Genomic DNA, 21,529 nt, shown 5'->3' with positions numbered 1-21,529 from the left:
TCACAGTTGAGTTCCAGCCCCATGTTGGGCTCTGTGTTGATAGCTCACAGCCTGGAGCCTGCTTCAGATTCCATGTCTCCCTCTCTCTCTGCCCCTCCCCTGCTCGTGCTCTGTGTGTGTCTCAAAAATAAATAAACATTAAAAAAAAAAAAAAAAAGAGGTGGTGTTTAAGTCAGGATCAGAATGAGGAACCAGTCATGGAAGCCAAAGTGTGCCAGGCAGAACGAGTAGCAAACACCGACTCCCCTGTCCCCCAAGGCTGGACGGAGTTTGACTTGAGATGACTGGAGCACTGATTCACGGGTGGGCAGGGGCCACATCAGTGGTTCTCAAATTTGCAGGGGACACTTGACAGTAGCTGGAGACATTTTTGGTTGGTTGTCAAGCCTGGGGAAGGAAGCGCTCCTACCGGCGGTGGTGGGTGGGGGCCAGGGATGCTGCTCAACATCTTACAATGCACAGGACGGCCCCCAAATGTCAGCAGCGCTGCTGTCGAGGAAAGCCTGGGCCAGATCATGCGGGAAAACGCTGGCCGCGCAAGGAACTTAGGCTTTATCCTGGGTGCCACAGAATCCGGGCAGGGGAAAGACGAGATCAGACTCGTTTACAAATCCCTCCTGCGGCCAGAGCGGGCGAGGGAAAGCAGCGCACGGCCTGGGGCGGTGGCGGCGGACGTGGCCCAAAGCGGTGGGAATCGGGCCCAAGCTTTGATGTGGCAGTGGAGGGACTTGGTGAAGGGCTGGAGTTGGGCAGAAAGAAGGGGCAACACCAAGTTCGATTCCTAGAACTAGAAACTGGGAAGCCTCCGCTCCAGGACAAGCCGGCCCCCTCCCCGACCCTGGGCAACACCCCTCCCCGGGGAGGGCAGCCCCACCGGCACAGCTGCTGAGCTCCGGCCACCAAGCAGAGCCGCAAGGTCGCCGCCGCCACCACCAACATCAACACCAGCATCTCGTATCAAGAACCGCCGGCGCGAAGGCACCTCAACCGCCGCTGGGTGTCGCCTCACGGTTTGGGAAGGCGCTGACTGGAGCCTGCGCCTGCGCACTCGGCCGCCAGCGCAGGCGCACCTCGTCTCCCAGGGAACGCGGAGCCGCCCACCTCAACGGCCCCCCGTGGACGTGAGCGCCCTGGCGCTCACGTTCTCTCCAGTTGGAGCGTGCGTTCGTCGTCCCCTGAACTCAGCACCGGGGCCCCCGCACACAGTCGCGCATGAGCAGGCTGGTGTAAGCATGCGCACAGCGTTCCACGGGAAGCCCGAATCTGCCCACCGGGACGCGCTCCGCAGCCTGAGCGCCTGTCGCCCGTGCGCCAAAACCCAAGTGTATACACGGGGCTGCCTACAAGTTCTTACAGGTGCGCTTGCAGCACTAGTGGCTCCAGGGGCCCTGGAGCGTGCCAACGCCCCCCCCCCTCCCCCCAACTTGACCCAAAAGGGCTTTGAGCGCGTCAGCTGGGAGGCCGGGGGAGGGGAGGGAATGTAGCGGGAAGACTGGGCCCCGCCCCACGCTCCTGCAAGCCCCACCCCCGTCGCTTCTGGTTCCACGCCCCCCCGCTGGCGCCCAGGCACGCGCCGGGCTTCACGTGCGCACTAGCCGGGCGAGAGGAAGTGACGCAAGTGCCGTGCGTCGCCAGGATGGCCGGGCCATGGCGGCGGGCACAGGCTACGTGCGGCTGTGGGGCGCGGCGCGGTGTTGGGCGCTGCGGCGGCCGCTGCTGGCCGCCGCCGGGGGGGCGGGTTCCAACTGCGGCCGGAGCGTGGTTGCCCAGAGGCCGGCGGGCCTGCGACGCCTCGCCTCCCTGGGCGCTGTGGGGCCGAGGCCCTGTGGCCGCGAGCCAGTGGCGGGGACTTTGGGAGGCGAACAGCCGCGGCGGCGGGGGCGCATTCTCCGGCGGCGAGGATGCCCCCGAGGGCGGTGCCGAGGATGGGGCCGCGGGCGCGGGGAGCAGCTCGGGAGGCGGGGAAGGCCCCATCATAACGGCGCTGACGCCCATGACGATTCCGGACGTGTTCCCGCACTTGCCGCTCATCGCCGTCACCCGCAACCCGGTGTTCCCGCGCTTCATCAAGATTATCGAGGTAATGAGCGCCCCCGTCTTGACCTCCATTTCCCCACCTCTGCAAGCAGCGGGTTGGACCGAGGGATCCTTTAGCAGCACCTTCATGCCTCACGACTTTTCCCACGCATGAAGCTTCTTAAAAGTTCGAATTCGTGTCCTTGTCTTCTCATTAGTTTGGTGAGTTGGAGCCAGATTCCTCTCCCTTTCAGATTGAGTTTAGGATTGCCCAGTTAGAGTCCCACCCAGTCGTAGAAATCCGATGCTGGGAAAGACCGGAACTGTTCTGCGCGTTTGGGTAAATGTTTTGTAACACTCTCAGCTGGGGCGGGGGGGGGGGGGGGGTTGGGGGGGGAGGTGGTTGCCACCTAGCTAGGAGCCTCTTTGGGATCAGGATTCATTCCTTTCCTAAACATTTCTTGACCGCTTACGTGCCAGGTGAGGTTTTTAGGGATACAGCAGTGAATCAGACTGATAAAAATTCCTGCCTTTGGAGGTTATCCCACTAGAATGTGGGATACAAAAGGCAATAAATCAGGTTAGTAAATAAATTGTATGTCGGAAGGTAATACGTATTATAGGGATAACAGAGTCAGGAATAGAGTACAGGAGATTTAGGGGGAAGGATGCTCTCAGAGGAGCGCGGCCTTGGTTTATTCGTGTAGTAGAGAGTTCTTCAGCTCCTGCCGCGTAGCCAGCACTGAGGATACAGTAACAAACAAGTCAAATACAGTCCCGGTACCTAAGGAACTTGTGTTCTGATGGAAGAGACAGCAAGCAAGATCATTTCAGACTAAGAGCCATGAGGGGTGGGGAGGATGGACCTGGGTGATGTAACCGAAAGCAACACGAGTGCAAGGAGCTTGAGGTTTTATTTTTATTTATTTATTTATTTTTTTTTACTTTTTTTTTTTCAACGTTTTTTATTTATTTTGGGGACAGAGAGAGACAGAGCATGAACGGGGGAGGGGCAGAGAGAGAGGGAGACACAGAATCGGAAGCAGGCTCCAGGCTCCGAGCCATCAGCCCAGAGCCTGACGCGGGGCTCGAACTCACGGACCGCGAGATCGTGACCTGGCTGAAGTCGGACGCTCAACCGACTGCGCCACCCAGGCGCCCCGAGGAGCTTGAGGTTTTAGAATACAAAGGACCCGAATGCCTTCTTCTCTTTTTTTTCTTTTAATGACGTGGAGATTAGAGTCTGTGGTGGAAAATGGTTATCTGTTAACTGTCCGAGCAAGGTCATGTAATGAGTCAGCCTCTGCGTTCATCTCCAACCTTTCCCTACACTCTAGTCTCTGCTAAACAAATCTCTGGACCGAAGGAGCCCCTGCCAGCTCCTCTGAGGTGTCTGAGCAGCTATTCCGAGGGCCTTCTTTGGTTTCGAGTAGCGGTTACTTGCAGACCCCAGAGCCTGTGGATTCATATCCTGGCTCCACCATCCATAGCTCCTTCACCTTCAGAAAGCTGTTCCTCTGGGCCTCCATTTTCTCATCTGCAAAATGGGCATCATAATTGTACCTCAATTCTCAGAGCTCATGGGGGAGGGGAGTTCACCTTTGTCAGGGGTATAGGCTTCTATCTCAGTCAGAAGCTGGTGCTACTGTTTCCTGTATGGTATGCTTCTGACCTCTCAGAAGGTTGCCCTGGGGGCCTTTCTCCTGTCCTCAACCCCAGCCGACCTCTGGGGCCAGGAGTGTTCACCAGGTAGGGTCCCCTCGGCCCTGCAAAGTGGCAAATGCCTCTTGTCCCCAGAGGTAGGATTCTTCCAAGAGATTCTGTTTGCCCCGCCCCGGAGTTAGCCAGGAGGGTTAAATGAATTGCTGTGGAAAGCCTGAGACTGGCACAGGGTATGCCCTGTATTTCTGTCGTTGTTACCTGGTCAGTGATGGGACAGGGGCTGAAAGGCAGCAGCTTTTAGCAGAGGACAAACTGGAGAAACTTGCATGGGACCGAGTCGGCAAAGCTCCATCTACTCGTGTATTTGCGGTTGACCCTGTCTGTGGCTAATTTGCCCCAGTCGTGTGTCCCCTCGGTATAGATCGGTGGCTCTTAAGTGTCGGTGGGCCGTGTACCCCTCCTGGCTGTCATGGACCTTTTCCCTGGGAAAGGTGCATCTGTGAGGTGAGGAATTCCTGAACCGTAAGAGTCCCTGTTAAGGGATGAGTTAAAGCACTGTTCCCAGAGTGTGGTGCCTAGACCGGCCACATGAGCATCACCTGAGAGCTTGTTTGAAGTGCAGATTGTCAGGCCTACTCCAGGCCTCCTCAAGAAACTTCAGGGCTGGGGCTCAGCCGTCTGTCTTAACAAGTCCTCCAGGGAATTCCAGTGCAGGCTGAAGCTTGAGGGCCCTTAAGTGTCACTGTAATCTGGTGTGGGGTTTAACGTCTGCTGGATGGAAATCAGTTGAGCCTTACAGATGTCTGTGCTCCTGCCCCATCAGATGTTTCCTAGAAGACGTTAGCCCTCTCCCTGCCATTGAAATGACATCAAGATAATGTCTTGTCATCCTGGAGCTTTCAGTCGTTGATGAAGAGGGTACAGATGGGATTGGGAAATCCTTCCAGTGGAAATTGGAGGAAGTTACCAGCCTGTGGGATGGGCCACGTTTGAATTATGCGCGTTCAGTGTTGATTTTCTGTCATTGATAAAATCATAATAGTCTAGACATTTTACCCCTGAAACAACTCTTGAAATGGAATGTTAAATCACTTTCTTGGTTCTCGCCACTGGTCGGTCTACTTTGACTTTTCTTTAGGAAGCAGCGGAAACCACTGAGGAATGCAGCCCTGCCAATCTGTCCCATGCCTTTGTGTGTTTGGTTTTTAGCATATCCCCGAGAATGATAGAGAAAACGCTAGAGCTGCTGTCCAAATGTCAGCTAGGAAACCTGCATTTCACTTTGGGGTCATTGTCATGCTAGGTTAAAAATAAGAAGTTGGTTGAGCTGCTAAGAAGGAAGGTCCGTCTTGCCCAGCCGTATGCCGGCGTCTTTCTAAAGAGAGATGACAAGTAAGTGTAACTTTTCCTTCACTCCTTCGTTGAAGTTGCCCTAGAGTGTAGCTCACCACAAATCCTGCTCCCTAGAGTAGCCGGACCTCTGACCTTTGAGCTGCCGAGCATAAGGCTGAGAGCCAAGCATACTTTGTAGTCTAGGCTGAAGACTTGGCCTCGTGCATTGTCAAGATGCGAGGCGGGGAGGGGGAGTGGATTTTAACCTCCAGGACCCTAAGTGTTAAAGACACCCGCGAGGCCGCTTCAGCGCAGGGCTAGGTGGGCAGATACCTTGGCTCTCGGTGGCAGTCCGCTCCACTTCTGAGTTCGAAGGTACATTCGAAGGCTCGGTAGTGGGAGGTGTGGATCCGTTCTGTCCGGGCCTGCCCTTCCAGCCGACCTGGCCAGGAGCTGCTCACCTGTGTTCGTCGGCAGCCGCCAGGGGCCGCCCTCGGTGAGCAGGCGCCCTGCTGGGCCCTGAGCACCTGTGGGAGCGAGGCGGTTGCTCTCCATTTTCAGTTGAGGCTGGTAGGGGTGCTTCTCTTCTCTTCCTCCTCCCTCTCAGTCCGAGGCAGCCTGCTGAGAATCAGAGGGCCCGTGCCGACGCTCCTTTGTGTCCCTGTCCCTTAGCAACGAGTCGGACGTGGTCGAGAGCCTGGATGAAGTCTACCACACGGGGACGTTTGTCCAGATCCACGAGATGCAGGACCTCGGGGACAAGCTGCGCATGATCGTCATGGGACACAGAAGGTGCGGGGCCCCGAGTGCGTGCGATGGGGCAGGAAGAGAGGCCCCGAGTGCCCCCAGGTGCCAGCACGGACCACCCTTCTTGCTCAGCCCTGTCGCCTTGCCACGGCAGGGACTGGGCCAAAGCTGGAGGTGGCCGAGATGGATCACTTCTGGATCCCTCCCTCCTCGGAGTCCCCTTGTTGGAGTGGCAGCGTGGGTGATCGGTGACAACCTGTATCTTTCATGCACGTTATTCACAAAAGCATCCCGGGTGCAGACAGCAAGTTGTCTGGGTGCGTCTGGGTGTTAGATGTTCCCAGTTGGGGCTCCTTCTCCTCCGGTGCCCTGACTGCGTCAGCCAGCAGGTCCTGCTGGATATCCAGCCTAGCACTGTCGTATTTCACTCGAGCAGACACCTTCCCTTCTCGGGCGGTGTGGTTTCCACCTCCACTCTGCTGAAGGGCCGCTCACAGCGGTGAGCCCAGCTTAAATCCTTGTTCGGCCACAGCTGATTGTGAAAAATGTGCCGGCTCGGCTGGGTGGACGCTGTCCAGTTTTCACATGTGCGCCAAGGAGCATCGGTCCTCAAGGTGCTCGTCAGGAGCGTCACGGTCACATCCACGTGGGAAACACTTCTGAGTCCTGCGCCATTATGTAGTAAATGTTGCAAATAGCCCCTCATGGAAGGTGCTCGGCCTTTGTCGAAGTGAGAGTTCCGGTTCTTTTCTCTCCCAGAGCCTTGTCTGGGGTTGGCAAGGCAGCACCCCAGAACACACTCGGGGAAGCGGGGTGCTCCACGCACTGATTCTGTGAAAGGTCCCACTGGCATTCCCACCGCACGGAGCCCCACACCCGTTTTCATCTGCTCATGTTAGAGGCTGTTTTCGGGAAAGTGGCTGCCGCTGTCTCCTGGGGAGATTCGTGGGGGGAGGGGAGGGGAATGCAACCAAAATGAATAAAAACTGGGGTGGCTGCTGAGTGCCGTCCTCACCTACGAGGCGCCTTATGGAGTGGGTCCCGCGGGCTCCAGAGGCAGCTCTGTGCAACTTGCTGATGTCAGCCGGGGGTGGGGTCCGCGCCCGCCAGCTCCCAGGCCCGCCCTCTGGGGAAGGTGGCGTGTGTGACAGGAGAGGGCCCAGAGGTGGAAGGGCACGTTTGCATTCAGTGTGTCACTCGACCCCTGGGGCCCGGTATCTGCTGGGCACCTGGGTGTGGGCAGAAAGAGGCCAGCACCCCCTTCTCCCCAGCAGGGAGGGCATGAGCATCCAAACAGGTCACGGCCTGAGTTCTGATGGTGGTGGGTGCTTTCGGGGGGAAGCAAAGACGGACGGGGTGACGGTAGGCAGGCACAGATGGGGGACAGACCACACGTGGAGTGGTCAGGGAGGGCTTCGGCCGAGGTGCCCTCGAATCGAGGCCCGAACCGCACGAAGGAACACCGTACGGTGACCTTGGGGCCGAGGGAGGGCAGGCGGAGTCCCGGAGGTCCTGCTTGGTTGAGCTGACGGCTTGAGGTGAGCCCCAGAGCCGGTCACCGCTGGCTCACCCGTCACCTGTTCGTGGAGGACAGCAGGGTGTTGGCGTGCGCACGGATTGGGCGGGTCAGCTGGAGGCCCGCGGTGTCGGGAGTGGGGGGGCGCCGTGCCGGTCTCGGGGTTCTGAGACACCGGCTTGGTCCCCGGCTTGGCCCTGTACCCACCCCGGCAGCTTCACCCCGGCCTCGTTTCTGTCTGCAGGATTCACATCAGCAGACAGCTGGAGGTGGAGCCGGAGGAGGCCGAGGCCGAAGCCGAAGCCGAAAACAAAAACAAGCAGAAGCCCCGCAGGAAGCCGAAACGCAGCCAGAAGGAGGCGGAGGAGGGCCTGAGCTCCGGGCACCCGACCGAGGTGATGGTGGAGCCCGCCTCGGCTCCCCCCGGCGAGGTGCTCATGGTGGAGGTGGAGAATGTCGTCCACGAGGACTTCCAGGTCACGGAAGAAGTGAAGGTACGGCGGGCAGCTGCCCAGGGAGCTCCCCTGAGCGGGGTGGGTGCTCGTCGACGCTCCAGCCTGTCGCGGCCGTCGGGTTCTTGCGGGATGCAAAATGTACTCCCCCGCAGAAGTGCTAGGAGGGACTGGCATCCAGAAGGCAAAGGAGATGCGCTGGGGCCCTTAGCTGCTCATGAAGGCGGCAGGATTTGAACCTGGGGCCGGCCCCAGCCGTGTCTGCTGCGCGGGAGCCCTCAGCCTTGCTTTCCGTACTGGCTCCTTCCCCTGAAGCCCGGGGTGCTGGGGAGGGAAGCAGGGCCCACCCGCCATTCCCCGTGGCCTCAAGACGGGAGAGCCGCAGCCTTCTGGCCACCTTGACCCCCGGCACAGGCCTGCCAGCAGCGAGCCAGCTGTCAGGGTGGCAGAACGTGTCCTTCCACTTGTTCTTCTGGCGCGTGAGAGGCAGGGTGACCCCCGCCAGTGGGTGGGGACGAACAAGAAAAGCTTACATGCGCGTGGTCTCCCCGAGAACACGGCGTGCGCAGCCGACGGCCTCGGTCTCAGCCTGCAGCGCGGTGTTGAACAGAGTTCTGGGGGGACCTCTGGCCTTGGTGGGAAGGGGTCCTGCAGTCTGTTGGTGACGCCTGCCCCCGGTACCGGGAGGGGCTGCATTTGCTGTTGTCACACCCACGAGCCACACGGGGGCCCTCGGAGCAGTGTTGTCCCGTCCTGGAGAGCTCCCCGTGGTGGTGCAAATGTTCTCTGGCTCCACGCCGTTGGCCCCGTGGTTGGAAGGAAACGTCCAGTCCCGTGTGGCGCTAATTTACTTGAGTGCGAGTAGCTGCCGCCGCTTGCTAGACTGACAGCACAGCTTCGAGTTTCCTACAAGGGTCGTGTGGTGGGAGAGAGACGGGGCCAAAGTCAAAGATGCTGCGGGGGACAGATCAGGGAGACTTGACGGGGCTGCAGGCACCGTGGGCCTCTAGCTGCCTTCTGCAGGTCCTTTCTGGAAGGTCAGCTTGCTAGGGGCCACGTGCTTGTGGTGAAGGGACGCGGGCGCTCTCGGTACCCACCGGTGCCTTCGCTGGGGTGTGGCGTGCTGGGAACCATGCCTTCTGGAAAATCATGAGGTTCTGGGCGTTATACCTTAGACTGTCCCATCGTGTCCACCGCAGGGGGGATCCTCTGCCTCGGGGAGCCTGGGGCGAGGTGCTGGGAGGGGGCAGGTGTTGGTTTTCGTTTCTCCTGCCCGGGTCCTGAGTCCCTGGGACTTGGATTCAGGCCGTGCGCCTGGGCACCTGAGGCCATCCTTGGCCTGGGCCACAGCCCCTGCTGGCTCCAGGACCGATGGCAGCGCCCCCCCCCCCCCCCCCCCCCCCCCACCCCCCCGTTTGCCAGGCCCTGACCGCCGAGATTGTGAAGACCATCCGGGACATCATTGCCTTGAACCCGCTCTACAGGTTGGTCTCTGGCCCCCCTCTGCCGTCTGAGTGTACGGCCGACCGTCCCCCATCCCTGGGGCCGGGCTGGGGTCGCCTGCCTCTTTGTGCCGCTGGGTTGGCGGGAAGCTTTCTCAGAGCGTCGTCCTGACAGAGAACCTTGCTGGCGCGGGGGTTCGTGGCCCAGGGCCCGGCCCTGCGTGAGGAGATCCTGCTTCCCCTGCGGCAAGGGGGCCCTGGCGGGGGGAGTGGGGTGGCCTACCCAGTCCGGGGCCTTTGCCTCCTTCGTGCTGACGAGGGCTTGGGTTTGGTCAGAAGCCTTTTCGTCCTCAGCTGCAGCTGGAGAGAATCTCATGGCGGGCCGGGGTGGGGGGGGAAGGGTGCACCACACGGCTGCTGGAGGGGCTCGTGTCTGGGCACGGGGACGTTAGTCTCTCGGCTCTGGGACGGGTGGCCTCGCTCGCCCTGCCGCCCGGCTCTCGGCATCCCAGGGCCTTGCCCCGTGCTGCCGGGGAGAGGGCATGCGGGCCACCGGCTGCAGCGGTCCCCGCGGGGCCTCTGTCCCCTCCAGAGAGTCTGTGCTGCAGATGATGCAGGCGGGCCAGAGGGTGGTGGACAACCCCATCTACCTGAGCGACATGGGAGCCGCGCTGACCGGAGCCGAGTCGCACGAGCTGCAGGACGTCCTGGAGGAGACCAACGTGAGTGCGCCCTGGTCCCCCGGGCCCGGCTGCTTGTCCGTGGCTCCGCTCTCCGATTTCACGTCCCCTCTGCACGGGTCCCTGTTCTCTCGTGGCTGCTTGGCGGCCCTGCGGGCGGTGCCTTGTGTTCACCGGGTGGCGTGCTCGGCTCGCCGCCAGTCTTTGGCCGCTACGAACGTTCCGGACCACAGCTTGCGGGCCTGCAGGAGTTCACCTGTAGGAGGTGTTCGCGGAACTGGGCACGTTAGGTCCGAGGGCGCGCGCCTCCGGTGGGTCCGCCCTGTGGGCGCCCCGTCTGCGAGGTGCCTGCCCCCCCACCCTCAGCAGGCCCAGAGGCGGCTTCTGACCGTCGCCCGCGTCTTCCCTTTCTCGGCAGATCCCCAAGCGGCTGTATAAGGCCCTCTCCCTCCTCAAGAAGGAGTTTGAGCTGAGCAAGCTGCAGCAGCGCCTGGGGCGCGAGGTGAGCCCGGGCTGCCGACGGGCTTCTGCGGGGAGGGCGGCGGCGTGCGGGGCGGCCGCCGGTTCGGGAGGCTCTGCGCGCCAAACCCTGAGGCCGGTCCTGGCAGCTGAGCCCGGAGCCTGTGGTCTCGGGACGTCCCCCGTCGGGACAGAGTCCCGCGGAGATGCTGGGAATGGGGAACCGGCCCGGGAGAGGTTGAAAATCGGTTTCCCCGGCTCACCTTCCCGATTGCGGGCGAATCTGTGGGCTGCCTGGATTTTCAGTTGCTCGCCATTCGCAGTTGAGTGACTTTTTTCACTCAGTTTTATTTGAGGAAAACCTTCCACGTCACATCTGTAACTGGGAAATTTTTTAACCCTTAGTTATCAGCACGAGGTAATTCTCTTTTATGTATACGCTTATTTATTTAAGCAGTCTCTACCCCCCAGGGTGGGTCTTGAACTCATGACCCTGAGATCAAGAGTTGCATGCTCTTCTGACTAAGCGCACCAGGCACCCCACGAGGCAGTTGGGTGTGTGTTTTTTTTTAATGTTTTTCACTTATTTTCGAGAGAGAATGAGCACGAGTACGGAAGGGTCAGAGAGAGAGACACGGAATCGGTGGCAGGCTCCAGGCTCTGAGCTGTCAGCACAGAGCCCGACGCGGGGCTCGAATCCATGAACTGCAAGATCATGACCTGAGCCGAAGTTGGCTGCTTCACTGACGGCGCCCCCCCGGGCGCCGCCCCTGCCCCCCACGAGGCAGTTCTGAACGCACCCCCAACGGGACGCAGGGGTGGGGGCTGTAGGCGGCACTGGGGCCCGGCCTCCGAGCCCTCGCCTGCTGCCCTGTCCGTCCAGAGGAGCTCCGTGCCCGTGGGAGGCGCGCTGGGGTCACGGTCGGGATCAAAGAGCAAATCGCTTGCTCATCCGGCACCGAGAGTTTATTTTGGGGCCCCAACTCAGGGAGACTAGGTTCAGGGTGGGGGGAGCTGGAGGCGGCCTCGTGGACTCTCCTCCTCCCGTGTCTCGAGGAAGCAGCGGCCCCGCCCCGGCCCGTGTGGGTCTGCAGACCTGCCCATGTTCCCTGCCGTGCGCTGTGACCGTAGCCTCTGGGCCCTATAGGTGGAAGAGAAAATCAAGCAGACGCACCGCAGATATCTCCTGCAAGAGCAGCTGAAGATCATCAAGAAGGAGCTGGGCCTGGAGAAGGAGGACAAGGACGCCATCGAGGAGAAGTTCCGCGAACGGCTGAAGGAGCTCGTGGTCCCCAAGCACGTCATGGACGTGGTGGACGAGGAGCTTAGCAAGCTGGGCCTGCTGGACAACCACTCCTCCGAGTTCAAGTGAGCACCCTGGGGGCTGTGCTCCACGTGCCCTCCGCCCTCAGGGGCGGCCCCTTCTCGCCCCTCCGCCCAGACCCAGAGGCTGGGAGGTCAAGGTCGGGTCCCTTGGGCGCACTCTGGCTACGGTGGGCGCCTGAGGAGCGCTTGACGTATGACGGCCCTGTCTTGGTGCCCCTGGGCGGAACAGACTTCTTTGTCACTCCGTCTCCCGGCTGGAGAATTTGAGGTTCAGAGAAGTCAAGTCGGCGAGCGGGGCCTCTGAGCTGGTAGACGGGGACGGGGATTTGAACCCTGGGGTGTGGGCCCAAAGCGGTGCTTGCTTGCGGCCCCTCTTTGGCATTTCTCCGAGGGCCTGGAGGTCCGCGCGTCTTCCTGGGGGCTCGGCCTTGTCCGGTGGGCACACGGCTCCCAGCCTGGGGGTCTCTCATCGCCGCGCTGACCTGCCACCGGCCGGGCCCGTTTCCCACTTGCTGTGGGTGAGGTTGTCTCGCGTTTACCGCTGCCGCCTCCGCGGTACAGGCTTCTGACCAGTCCCCGTGCGCGCCCCGTCTGGCTCGGGAAACGGGCCAAGCGCTTGTCCTGGGAACTGTGCCGGGGCCCACAGTGTGGCCTCTGCCCGGACGGCCTTCCCAGGCGGTCGGCGGCCCTTCCGGCTGAGGTGCTCGGCGTGGTCCGCGCCACGGGTTCCGTGGGCGCTGACGACGTGGCTTTGCCACGCTCACCGGCCCCGGTCTGTCCCGTGGCAGCGTCACTCGGAACTACCTGGACTGGCTGACGTCCATCCCGTGGGGCAAGCACAGCGACGAGAATCTGGACTTGGCCCGGGCCCAGGCGGTGCTGGAGGAGGACCACTACGGGATGGAAGACGTCAAGAAGCGCATCCTTGTGAGGCCCCCCGCACCCCCCCCCCCCCCCCCGCTGCCCCCCCCCCACCCCCATCCCGGTGAGGAAGGAGAGGTGGAGGGCTCCAGCTAGAGGCGGCAAGGGCAGTCTGGGCCAGGCTCCCTGCTCCAGGGGCCTCCGGTTTCTGAGGGGGACAAGAGTGCCTGAGATGACAGACGGACCTGGCCACAGGGCCAGTAGGTTGTGGCTGGGGCAGAGAGAGGATCGGGACGGTCCAGGATGTGGGAGGAAGGGGACACACTAGCCGGGCCTGGTGCCGTGTCCCCCACGGTCGGTCCCTGCCCTCCCCGGGCCATGTGACCCTTCAGTCAGCTTGGCCCCTCTGGGATACGCCTTGTCCCTTCCGCGGCCCCCGGAACCCTGCAAGGCGGCATGACGGTGCTGAGGCCCACGTCAGGCGGGGCCCCTTGCTCTGCAGAGAGGGCGGCGAGCCTCACGGGAGCCCACCTCTGCCCGCAGGAGTTCATTGCCGTCAGCCAGCTCCGAGGCTCCACCCAGGGCAAGATCCTCTGCTTCTACGGTCCGCCCGGCGTGGGCAAGACCAGCATCGCCCGCTCCATTGCCCGTGCCCTGAACCGCGAGTACTTCCGCTTCAGCGTGGGCGGCATGACCGACGTGGCCGAGATCAAAGGGCACAGGTAGGCCCGGCCTCCTGTCGGGCTTCGTTCCCCCGCCCCGGCTCTCTTCCCGTGTGTTAGAGGGGGCGTCAGCGGTGAGCGGGGCCCTGTGCTTGCGCTGCGGTAACGTGACCGAGTGCAGCCGCTCGAACGTGGGCCCAAAGCCTTTGCCTTCAGCACCGGGAGGGCGGACCACCCCCAGCGTTTGTTCGCCAGGTCGTGCACAGATATCCCAGTGGATCCAGCTCCCGTCCGCCCACTCAGTGCCCCCAGTGCTGCGGCCAGAGTTCTGGGGCCAGAGTTCTGGGGCCGCGTGCTCAGCCCCAGGACCAGGGACTGTGGGCCAGGGCGAGGGGCGAGATGGTCTCCCCAGCGAGGACGGGGCGGCACGCCGGTGAGGTCTCGGCACGGCTCTTGGTTCTTTGCTCCCTCATCCTGGGTCCGGGGTGTCAGAACTGCCCGGCCGTGTGCATGGCACCTTTCGTCAGGGCGGTCAGGATGTCGTGTTCTCCCGGGGCCTCCCGCCACGCCAGCCCCTGCTGAGGGTGGTTCTCGGAGCAGTTTCTTTAGGGAGACACAGGCGTAACAGGTGTACGAGTATCTCGGGAGCTCCAGGAGTTCAGAGAAGGCATCCGGAGTCTGGCAGGGCCTTGGGGGACGGGAGTGGATGAGGCCTTCACGGTGCTGGGCGAGGAGTCAGTGGGAGCCTGTGGTGCAAGGGCGCCCGGGAGGCGTGGGGCCTTTGGGCCTGCCCCAAAGGCAGAGGGGCGGCTGTGCCGGCTCTTGGCTCGGGACTGGAGTCTGAGCTGGGTGGGGGAGGCAGAGGCAGGCCCTGGTGGCCCCTTGGCCCCTGGTTCAGAAGGCCCAAGAGTGTGGACAAGGACCACTCACCCAGGCCGGGAAGGGGCCTTGGCTGAGGTTTCAAACAAGTATAGGTCTGTGATAAGTGGGGGTGAGTCACTGGGGGAAAGGGGCCCAGGAGGGCAGGCAGGTGTTCTCTATTGGTGTCCGTCTGGGATCCCTAAACAAGGATGAGGAAGGAAACTTCTGCTGCTGTCCTTTAGTAACAGCAGCAACATTTTCTCTGTCCACAGCTCTCCAGGGCTCCCTCGTCTCTCGGGGTAAAAGCCCAGATCCACACTGAGGCCTGGAAGGCCTAGCACACCCTGCCCTGTTTGTTCCCTTCCCTCTCTCCCCCTCACTCACTCTACTCTGGAAGCCATGTGGGCTTCCAGCACTCTGGGCCCGGTCCCGCCCCTGCCCCAGGACCTTTGCACAGGCTGTTTTCTTACCCAGAAAACTTCCTTCGAATACCCACACAGTTTGCCTCTTCACTTATTTTGCTCTGGGCGTCTCCCCGAAGCGTCCTTTATCCCCGTCTTAGAGTAGTGTGCCTCTGAGATGGCATTGCAGGACCCCCATCCTTTTGTTGTCTTTGTAGTGTGGAAAAAATTTCCCTACCTCGTGATTTCCTCCTCTACCTGGCCGACCGTCTGTCTGCCCTGCTGGGCCTTAACCTCACAGACACAGGGCTCGTGTCTGCTTTATGCTCTGTGAGTGCCAGACACCTGCAGCTGAGCCGGGACAGTAGAGCAAGTAGATGGTCAAGAAACACCCAGCAAGCGCCAGCTGGGGCCGGGCCCCGGGCGCCGTGGCCCCGAGGCCTGGGAGGCCATGCTGTGCCTGCCATTGGGGAGGACCTGGGAGGCGGGTCGTTCGCTGCCGGCACCTGGCTGCTCTTGACCTTCCCTGCTCTGTGAGGTGGGCACCGTGGGCTGGGTTTCACCATCTGGATAGGAGGTGCTGGCTGGGGGGATGGCCCTGAGAGGGACCTGGTTTCAAGTCTGTGTCTGTGCCTCGAGTCGGGGGCGGGGGGGGGGGGGGGGGGGGGGGGGCGGCCTTCCCATTGCTGGGGCGAACAGGTGGTTGGGGTGACCGTGCTCTGCCTCCGCTGCGGCCCCTGGAGGGCACCTGGCTCGCCGAGGTCCTGTCTGTGAGCTGGGCCTGCGGGTGCCGGCGTGACCAGCCCCAGGCAGGTGAGGTGCCATCCGTTCCTGCTGTGCCCTGCCCCCCAGGCGGACGTATGTGGGCGCCATGCCGGGAAAGATCATCCAGTGCCTGAAGAAGACCAAGATGGAGAACCCCTTGATCCTGATAGACGAGGTGCGCACGGACGGAGGGCGGGGCACGGGGCCGGGCTCAGAGCTGACAGGGCAGCGCGGCCTCCGTTCCCGGTGCCCTTCCCCAGACGCCGTCCCTCGGGCCGTCCTGGGCCAGAGCTCCGGGCAGTGCTGACCAGGTGGAGAGTGTCCCAGATCAAGCCTCGGGGGAACCCTTCTGCTTCCGCTCTGGGCCGGCCCCGTCCCTCCCCCTGGGCGCAGTCCGGGGTCCCACTGGCGCCCTCCCACCAGCGGCGTCTGGTCAGGAGACACGGGGAGCCGGACAAGGGCCCGAAGCCGTCTGCCGTCCCTTCAGGTGGACAAGATCGGCCGGGGCTACCAGGGGGACCCCTCGTCAGCACTGCTAGAGCTGCTGGACCCTGAGCAGAATGCCAACTTCCTGGATCACTACCTGGACGTGCCCGTGGACTTGTCCAAGGTGTGCGTCCTGCACGGGGCCTGGGCCCGGTGGGGGCGGCAGGTGCCAACCCTCCAGTACCTCCCTGCCGCCTCCCCAGGTGCTGTTCATCTGCACGGCCAATGTCACGGAGACCATTCCAGAGCCGCTGAGGGACCGGATGGAGATGATCAACGTGTCTGGCTACGTGGCCCAGGAGAAGCTTGCCATCGCAGAGGTGAGGCCGGGACCCCCGCCCAGCCCTGGACCAAAGCGGGCAGCCCCGCTAAATGCCCGCCACCTAACCAGAGAGGGGCGGACAGCCCACAGTGGCCCTGCTCGGAGAGGGGGTGGCCGGGATCTGCCAGCCTGTGCAGTGAGGTATCGCCGAGAGCAAGGCGGGGCCTGCTGTGAACCGTGCAACGGCACAGCTCTGACGCCAACGTGGCATTTCCCTGCGCCACCCCATCTTCCGGTGGGGTGTCCGGCAACTCCCGTCAGAATCTGGTCCTGCCTGGGGCTCGGGTCAGACCCCGCAGGGGAAGGGCTCGGTGCCTCGGACTGCCCACTTACATGCCAGTTGCACGTTCCAGGTCTTCCTTCTGGCCGGCTGGCTGTAAATCTGGAGTTCCCACGGCCTGCTCTTTGGGTTTGAGGATTTGCTAGGACAGCTCACAGAACCCTGGAAAGGTTTACTTAGGTACCGGGTTATTGTAAAGGGTACACCCAGGGAACCGCCAAAAAGGATATATCGAGCCAAGTAGGGGGCAGGGGCTTCTGTGCCCTCCCTGGGAGTGCCACCCTCCCAGCACCACCCGGTGAGTCCGAATTCACCCGGCTCCCTTGTCTAGAGTATTTACGGAGGCTGTTTTAGGTGCATCAAGTGAATCATTAGTCACTGGTGACGGCCTCTACTTGCAGCCCCTCCCCTCTCCCTGGGGGTCAGGGGTGAGGCTGAAAGTCCCATCCCTCTACCCCCACGGTTGGGTCCTCTGGCCCTCAACAGGGGCCACCTCACTAGCACAAGCTCGGGTGTGGCGGAAAGGGGCTTATAGATCCCAACAGCTGTCCTTCTCACCCTGTCACTCAGAAAACGACAGGGTCTGGGAAGCTCTTATATCAGGACCTGGGGTCAAAGACCAAGGACAGACTTCTTCTTTTAAAAATTTTTTAAGGTCTGTTTATTTTGAGAGACAAACAAGTGTGAGCAGGGGGAGGAGGGGCGGAGAGAGGGAGAGAGGATCCTAAGCAGGCTCCACACTGGCAGCGCAGAGCCCGACGTGGGGCTTGAACTCATAAACCGCCAGATCGTGACCTGAACTGAAACCAGGAGTCGGACGCTTCACCGGCTGAGCCACCCGGGCGCCCCCAGATTTCTCCTCATACCCCACTGTCTCGGGCCCCAGAACAGGAATAAGGGAAAGACAGCCCGTGAGCACAGCTTTGGGGAGAACACAGTCTCTGGGGCTTTCAGGGCGCGGGGGACCCGTGCACCGTCGGGGGCTGTGTGCTCAGCTCTGTTAGCAAACTCCCCCGTGAGCGTGCTGCTGCCTCGTCCCGCAGCGCATCTGTCCCCGGTGCGGGCTCTGGGCCCCTCGGCTGGCTTCCGTGGCTGCACGCTTGCAGCCGTGGGTGTGGGTGCGGGTGCGAAGCTGCCGTCTTCCTGCCGGCTGGGTCAGGTTCTGTGCGTGCGTAACGCGTTTCCTAGGCCGAGGCGAGCCCAGGATCCGGGGCTCTGTGCGCTTCTTAGACGTTAGCAGTCTTCCGAGGCTGGAGACTGGATTCACACCCTTGGAGGATGTTGAGCAGAGCCGAGAGCCAGGTTTTCTTCCGGACGGGAGTCTTGGTTTCTGGCTGCGTCGTCTTTGTGGAAAGGGGTTGAGCACGTTTCTCCCTGAGTCCATCACAGCCGTCAGGGGCTGACCGTGGTCTCCTCTCCCGTGGGGTAGGAGGTGGGCAAGAGGAGCTCTTGGCTGAGGTGGTTACAGGGGTACTGGGGTCTCCGCCCGGCCAAGGAGGGGCAGGCTGGGGGGCCTGGGCCGGGGCTGCTTCTGAACCTTTAAAATGACAAGAGGAACACGGACTCCCAGAGGCTTCTGGCCAACCCACGTCAGCAGATGTACTGATGTGTGTGGTTGTGTCCCCGTGTCTCCCCTCCTGTTCCGCCAGTTGGCGCTCAGGACTGTCCCGTGACCGCTGTGTGGCGGGAGTTGGACTGGGCTGTGGGTGACATGGGAGCCCCTCGATATCCTCACTTCTGTCTGTGCTCGGGGTGGCAGCCGCTTGCCCTGACTCACAGGTCCTCAGTGTGCACGTGGGCTGAGCCCAGGGATCAGGGAGACCTTCCTGGGGGAGTGGCATCTCAGATGACATCTGGAGGAAGGGCAGGGCTGGGATCTGGGCAGAGACCTGGGAGCTTCCGGAGGAGGCGGGCTGGGCAGCTGCGGGGCGCCTGCCGTGCTCTCCGCCCGGACTCCCCGCCTCCCTCCCTCCTAGCGTCGCTGGCTCCTTACCCTCAGGTCTCAGCTTTGAGGTCGCCTCCCAGGGCAGCTGTCCCCCAGCCACCCACTGGGGGCCGAGCGCTCTGTGCGGGCAGGCGCTGGGCCCACCTCCGTGATCTTTAGGCAGCTTGGGGTCTTGGGAAGGCTCAGGGGTAAGCGGGGCCCACAGGAGAGGCCCTGAGGCCCTGGGGGTCTTGACGACAGCGTCCCCCCTCCTTGCCAGCGCTACCTGGTGCCTCAGGCCCGTGCCCTGTGTGGCCTGGATGAGAGCAAGGCCAAGCTGTCCCCAGAGGTGCTGACCCTCCTCATCAAGCAGTACTGCCGGGAGAGCGGCGTGCGCAACTTGCAGAAGCAGGTGGAGAAGGTGAGCCGGGCGGGCCGGCAGGGGTTGGGGGGGGGGGGAGCGGGCTCTGTGGCCTGGCCAGGCAGGTGGAGAATCGTGAGGACCGGATGCCAACCCTGAGACACGTCCCGCGTGACCCCACTCACCGGGGTCCCGTCCACAGAGACAGTAGATAGTGGGCTCCGAGGGTGGGGTGAGGCAGGGGGAGGGGAGTCACCGTTTCGTGGGGACAGTCTGTCTGGGGAGATGGAAAGTTCGGAGACGGTTGCACGACCGCGTGAATGCCCTTATGCCACGGAGCTGTAAACTTGAAAGTGGCTGAAAGGTTCATTTTCTGTACTTTACCATGATGTTTAAGATTAAAAACCGGCGGGGTGGGGGCCGCACCCACCCTGCTGCCTTTCCCCGGCCAGGTGTTACGGAAGTCTGCCTACAAGATTGTGAGCGGCGAGGCCGAGCTCGTGGAGGTGACGCCCGAGAACCTGCAGGACTTTGTGGGGAAGCCCGTGTTCACCGTGGAGCGCATGTATGATGTGACGCCCCCCGGCGTGGTCATGGGGCTGGCCTGGACCGCCATGGGTGAGCAGCCCGTGCCAGGAGGTGGCCCGGGACGGTGGTGGGGGGGGGGGGGTCCTGGAGAACGTCTCACACCGGTTCCTGTGCGGTCAGCTGGCGTCCCCTCAAGATACACTGGCATTGAAGGGAGTCCCAAGGGATCAGGGGCTGATCGAGGAGGAAAAAGATGCGGCCGCCAGGTGGCAGTGTCCTCGCACAAGCTTTATTCGCATGCACGGGAGGCCCCCTCCCCTTGCTTGGGGAGTCCTGGAGATGGGGTCCCGGTGACCTTGCCCGGCCCAACAGGGAGGCTGGGGTGTGCGAGGCAGGCTCTGAACCGTGAATCGGTCTGCTTGTTTGGACCTCAGTTAAGCAGCCGCACCAGCCAAGCGGGCAAGAGGGCGAGCGGGCGGCTGTCGGCCCTTAGGCCAGTGCAGGTGCTGCATCGGATGAGCAGGCCCGAGGCCGGGGAGAGCTAGCGGAGGGACAGTGTTAGTGAAGGGGCATCCGCTAGGTGGCCCCACCGGTAGGGCCGGGGGAGCCACGGTCCCTAGAACCCGAGGGTCCCAGAGTTCACGGGCTCTGCGTGCTGGTCTCCCAGGAGGCTCTACGCTGTTTGTGGAGACCTCCCCTCGGCGGCCACGAGACAAGGACGGCAAGGGGGACAAGGACGGGAGCCTGGAGGTGACAGGCCAGCTGGGGGACGTGATGAAGGAGAGTGCTCGCATCGCCTACACCTTCGCCAGGGCCTTCCTGATGCAGCACGACCCGGCCAACGACTACCTGGTGACCTCCCACATCCACCTGCACGTGCCCGAGGTGAGGCTCCACCTCCCGCCTCCGGGGGCAGCCCCGCCGCCTGTGCCCCCCACCTCGTCCCGCCTGCCCACCCCCTGCCCGCACCTCCCCACCAGGGCGCCACCCCCAAGGACGGCCCGAGTGCCGGCTGCACCATCGTCACGGCGCTGCTCTCCCTCGCGACGGACCGGCCAGTTAGACCAAACCTGGCCATGACGGGCGAGGTCTCCCTCAGGGGCAAGATCTTGCCGGTGGGCGGCATCAAGGAGAAGACCATCGCGGTGAGCGTCCGCCCCACCCCGGGCAGGGCCGGCACCCTCAGGGGAGTCTGGATCGGGGGCCCTGCGCTGTGGCATCGCACACACGGAGCGAGCCTCGGGCGGGAAAGGGTGACAGCGCAGTTTACAGACCACGAGGGTGAGGCCTGGGCCCTGCTGACCCGAGTCTCGGCTGTCCGCCCCGCCCACCCCCCCACCCCCACCCCCCGCGTTGCATTGCAGGTAGGATCTGCTACCCTCTGGCCTAAGCGCCCAGATGCACAGAAGGCAGGGGACATGGGCCTCTGGGGGCGGGGGTGGAGGGGTCTGCTCGACCAGACCCTCGGTCCGGGGCTTCCTGTGTCGGGACTCCCACTTCTCGGCAGGGACCCCTCCCTTCCCCACCTTGACCCTATCCCCCACCTGCCTAGAAGGCAGGGTGTCCACAGCCATCTCAGGCAGGGGGCTTGCGGAGGCTCTCGGGGCCTTTCCTCGCCTGTGAGTGGAATGTGCACCGTGTCCCTGGATGGAGCCTGGGACAGATGGGGACCATTGTTCTCCAAGGGCCTCATCGGGCTGAGGGGCCCTCCCAGTGAGCCAGGGCCCAGGAAAGGACGAGGGGGCAGGCCGGGATGTGCACTAAGCCTAGAAGTGCTTAAATGCACGTTTCTGTAAGGCTCCCGTGCCAAACCGCTAAAGGTAAAGCACTGGTGACTGTGGATTAATCCAGAAAAGTGGGGCTCTGGGAGAGCAGGTTCCTGGAACGGAGGCCAGTGACGTGGCTTGGGCTTTAGTTTCCTGATCTTTGAGCGAGCTCATGCAGTGCAGCCTGGCCGTCTGGGCCGAGCCCCATCCCACTGCCCGCCCTGACCTCCCGGCCGGCCGGCGGTCCCCTCCTTCCCAGGCCAAGCGAGCCGGAGTGACCTGCATCGTCCTGCCAGCCGAGAACAAGAAGGACTTCTATGACCTGGCCGCCTTCATCACCGAAGGCCTGGAGGTCCACTTCGTGGAACACTACCGGGAGATCTTCAACATCGCCTTCCCCGAGGAGCAGGCGGAGGCCGTGGCGGTGGAGCGATGACCGCAGCCCGGGCGCTGCTGGCACTCACGGGCCCCGTCCAGGCCGAAAACGCGCCAGGGCCGGGGACTCTGGGCAGCTGAGTCCCCAGGAGGCTCGGGAGCGGCTGGAGTCCAAGGACCTCAATTATGGCTTAATCACGAAGTCTGACATATATGAACTATTTAATTATGATTAAAACCCTTTCCAGTACCGGCCGGCTGCTTGTGTCTGTGCGCCACGTCACCACCGCGCCCCTTCCCCCAGA

The 21,529-nt window shown here is 62.5% G+C and overlaps 2 protein-coding genes across 2 annotated transcripts in view; one reads left to right on the top strand and one right to left on the bottom strand.

Annotated features, from left to right (window-relative positions):
- CATSPERD (cation channel sperm associated auxiliary subunit delta) overlaps window positions 1-1,039 on the bottom strand; it is a 43,457-nt gene extending 42,418 nt beyond the window's left edge. Inside the window, exon 1 of the mRNA XM_049639697.1 lies at window positions 875-1,039. Coding sequence (XP_049495654.1) covers window positions 875-951 — 77 coding nt within the window. The 5' untranslated portion in view covers window positions 952-1,039. The remainder of the gene's footprint in view (window positions 1-874) is intronic.
- Window positions 1,040-1,611: 572 nt separating this feature from the next.
- On the top strand, window positions 1,612-21,474 carry LONP1 (lon peptidase 1, mitochondrial). Its single transcript, XM_049639696.1, is given in 19 exon segments — window positions 1,612-1,728; window positions 1,730-2,080; window positions 4,982-5,070; window positions 5,683-5,802; window positions 7,518-7,767; window positions 9,148-9,209; window positions 9,760-9,889; window positions 10,266-10,349; window positions 11,454-11,674; window positions 12,421-12,559; window positions 13,037-13,215; window positions 15,270-15,357; window positions 15,670-15,792; window positions 15,872-15,988; window positions 18,475-18,615; window positions 19,008-19,173; window positions 19,751-19,968; window positions 20,064-20,228; window positions 21,109-21,474. Coding segments are annotated over 19 exon segments (2,901 nt in total). The 5' UTR covers window positions 1,612-1,647; the 3' UTR covers window positions 21,286-21,474.
- Window positions 21,475-21,529: the final 55 nt, after the last annotated feature.

This window comes from Panthera uncia, chromosome A2 (genome assembly GCF_023721935.1).
Source record: "Panthera uncia isolate 11264 chromosome A2, Puncia_PCG_1.0, whole genome shotgun sequence".
NCBI classification, from domain to species: domain Eukaryota; kingdom Metazoa; phylum Chordata; class Mammalia; order Carnivora; family Felidae; genus Panthera; species Panthera uncia.
The sequence above is the reverse complement of the archived record's forward strand: the minus strand, read 5'-3'. Positions and strand labels throughout refer to the sequence as shown.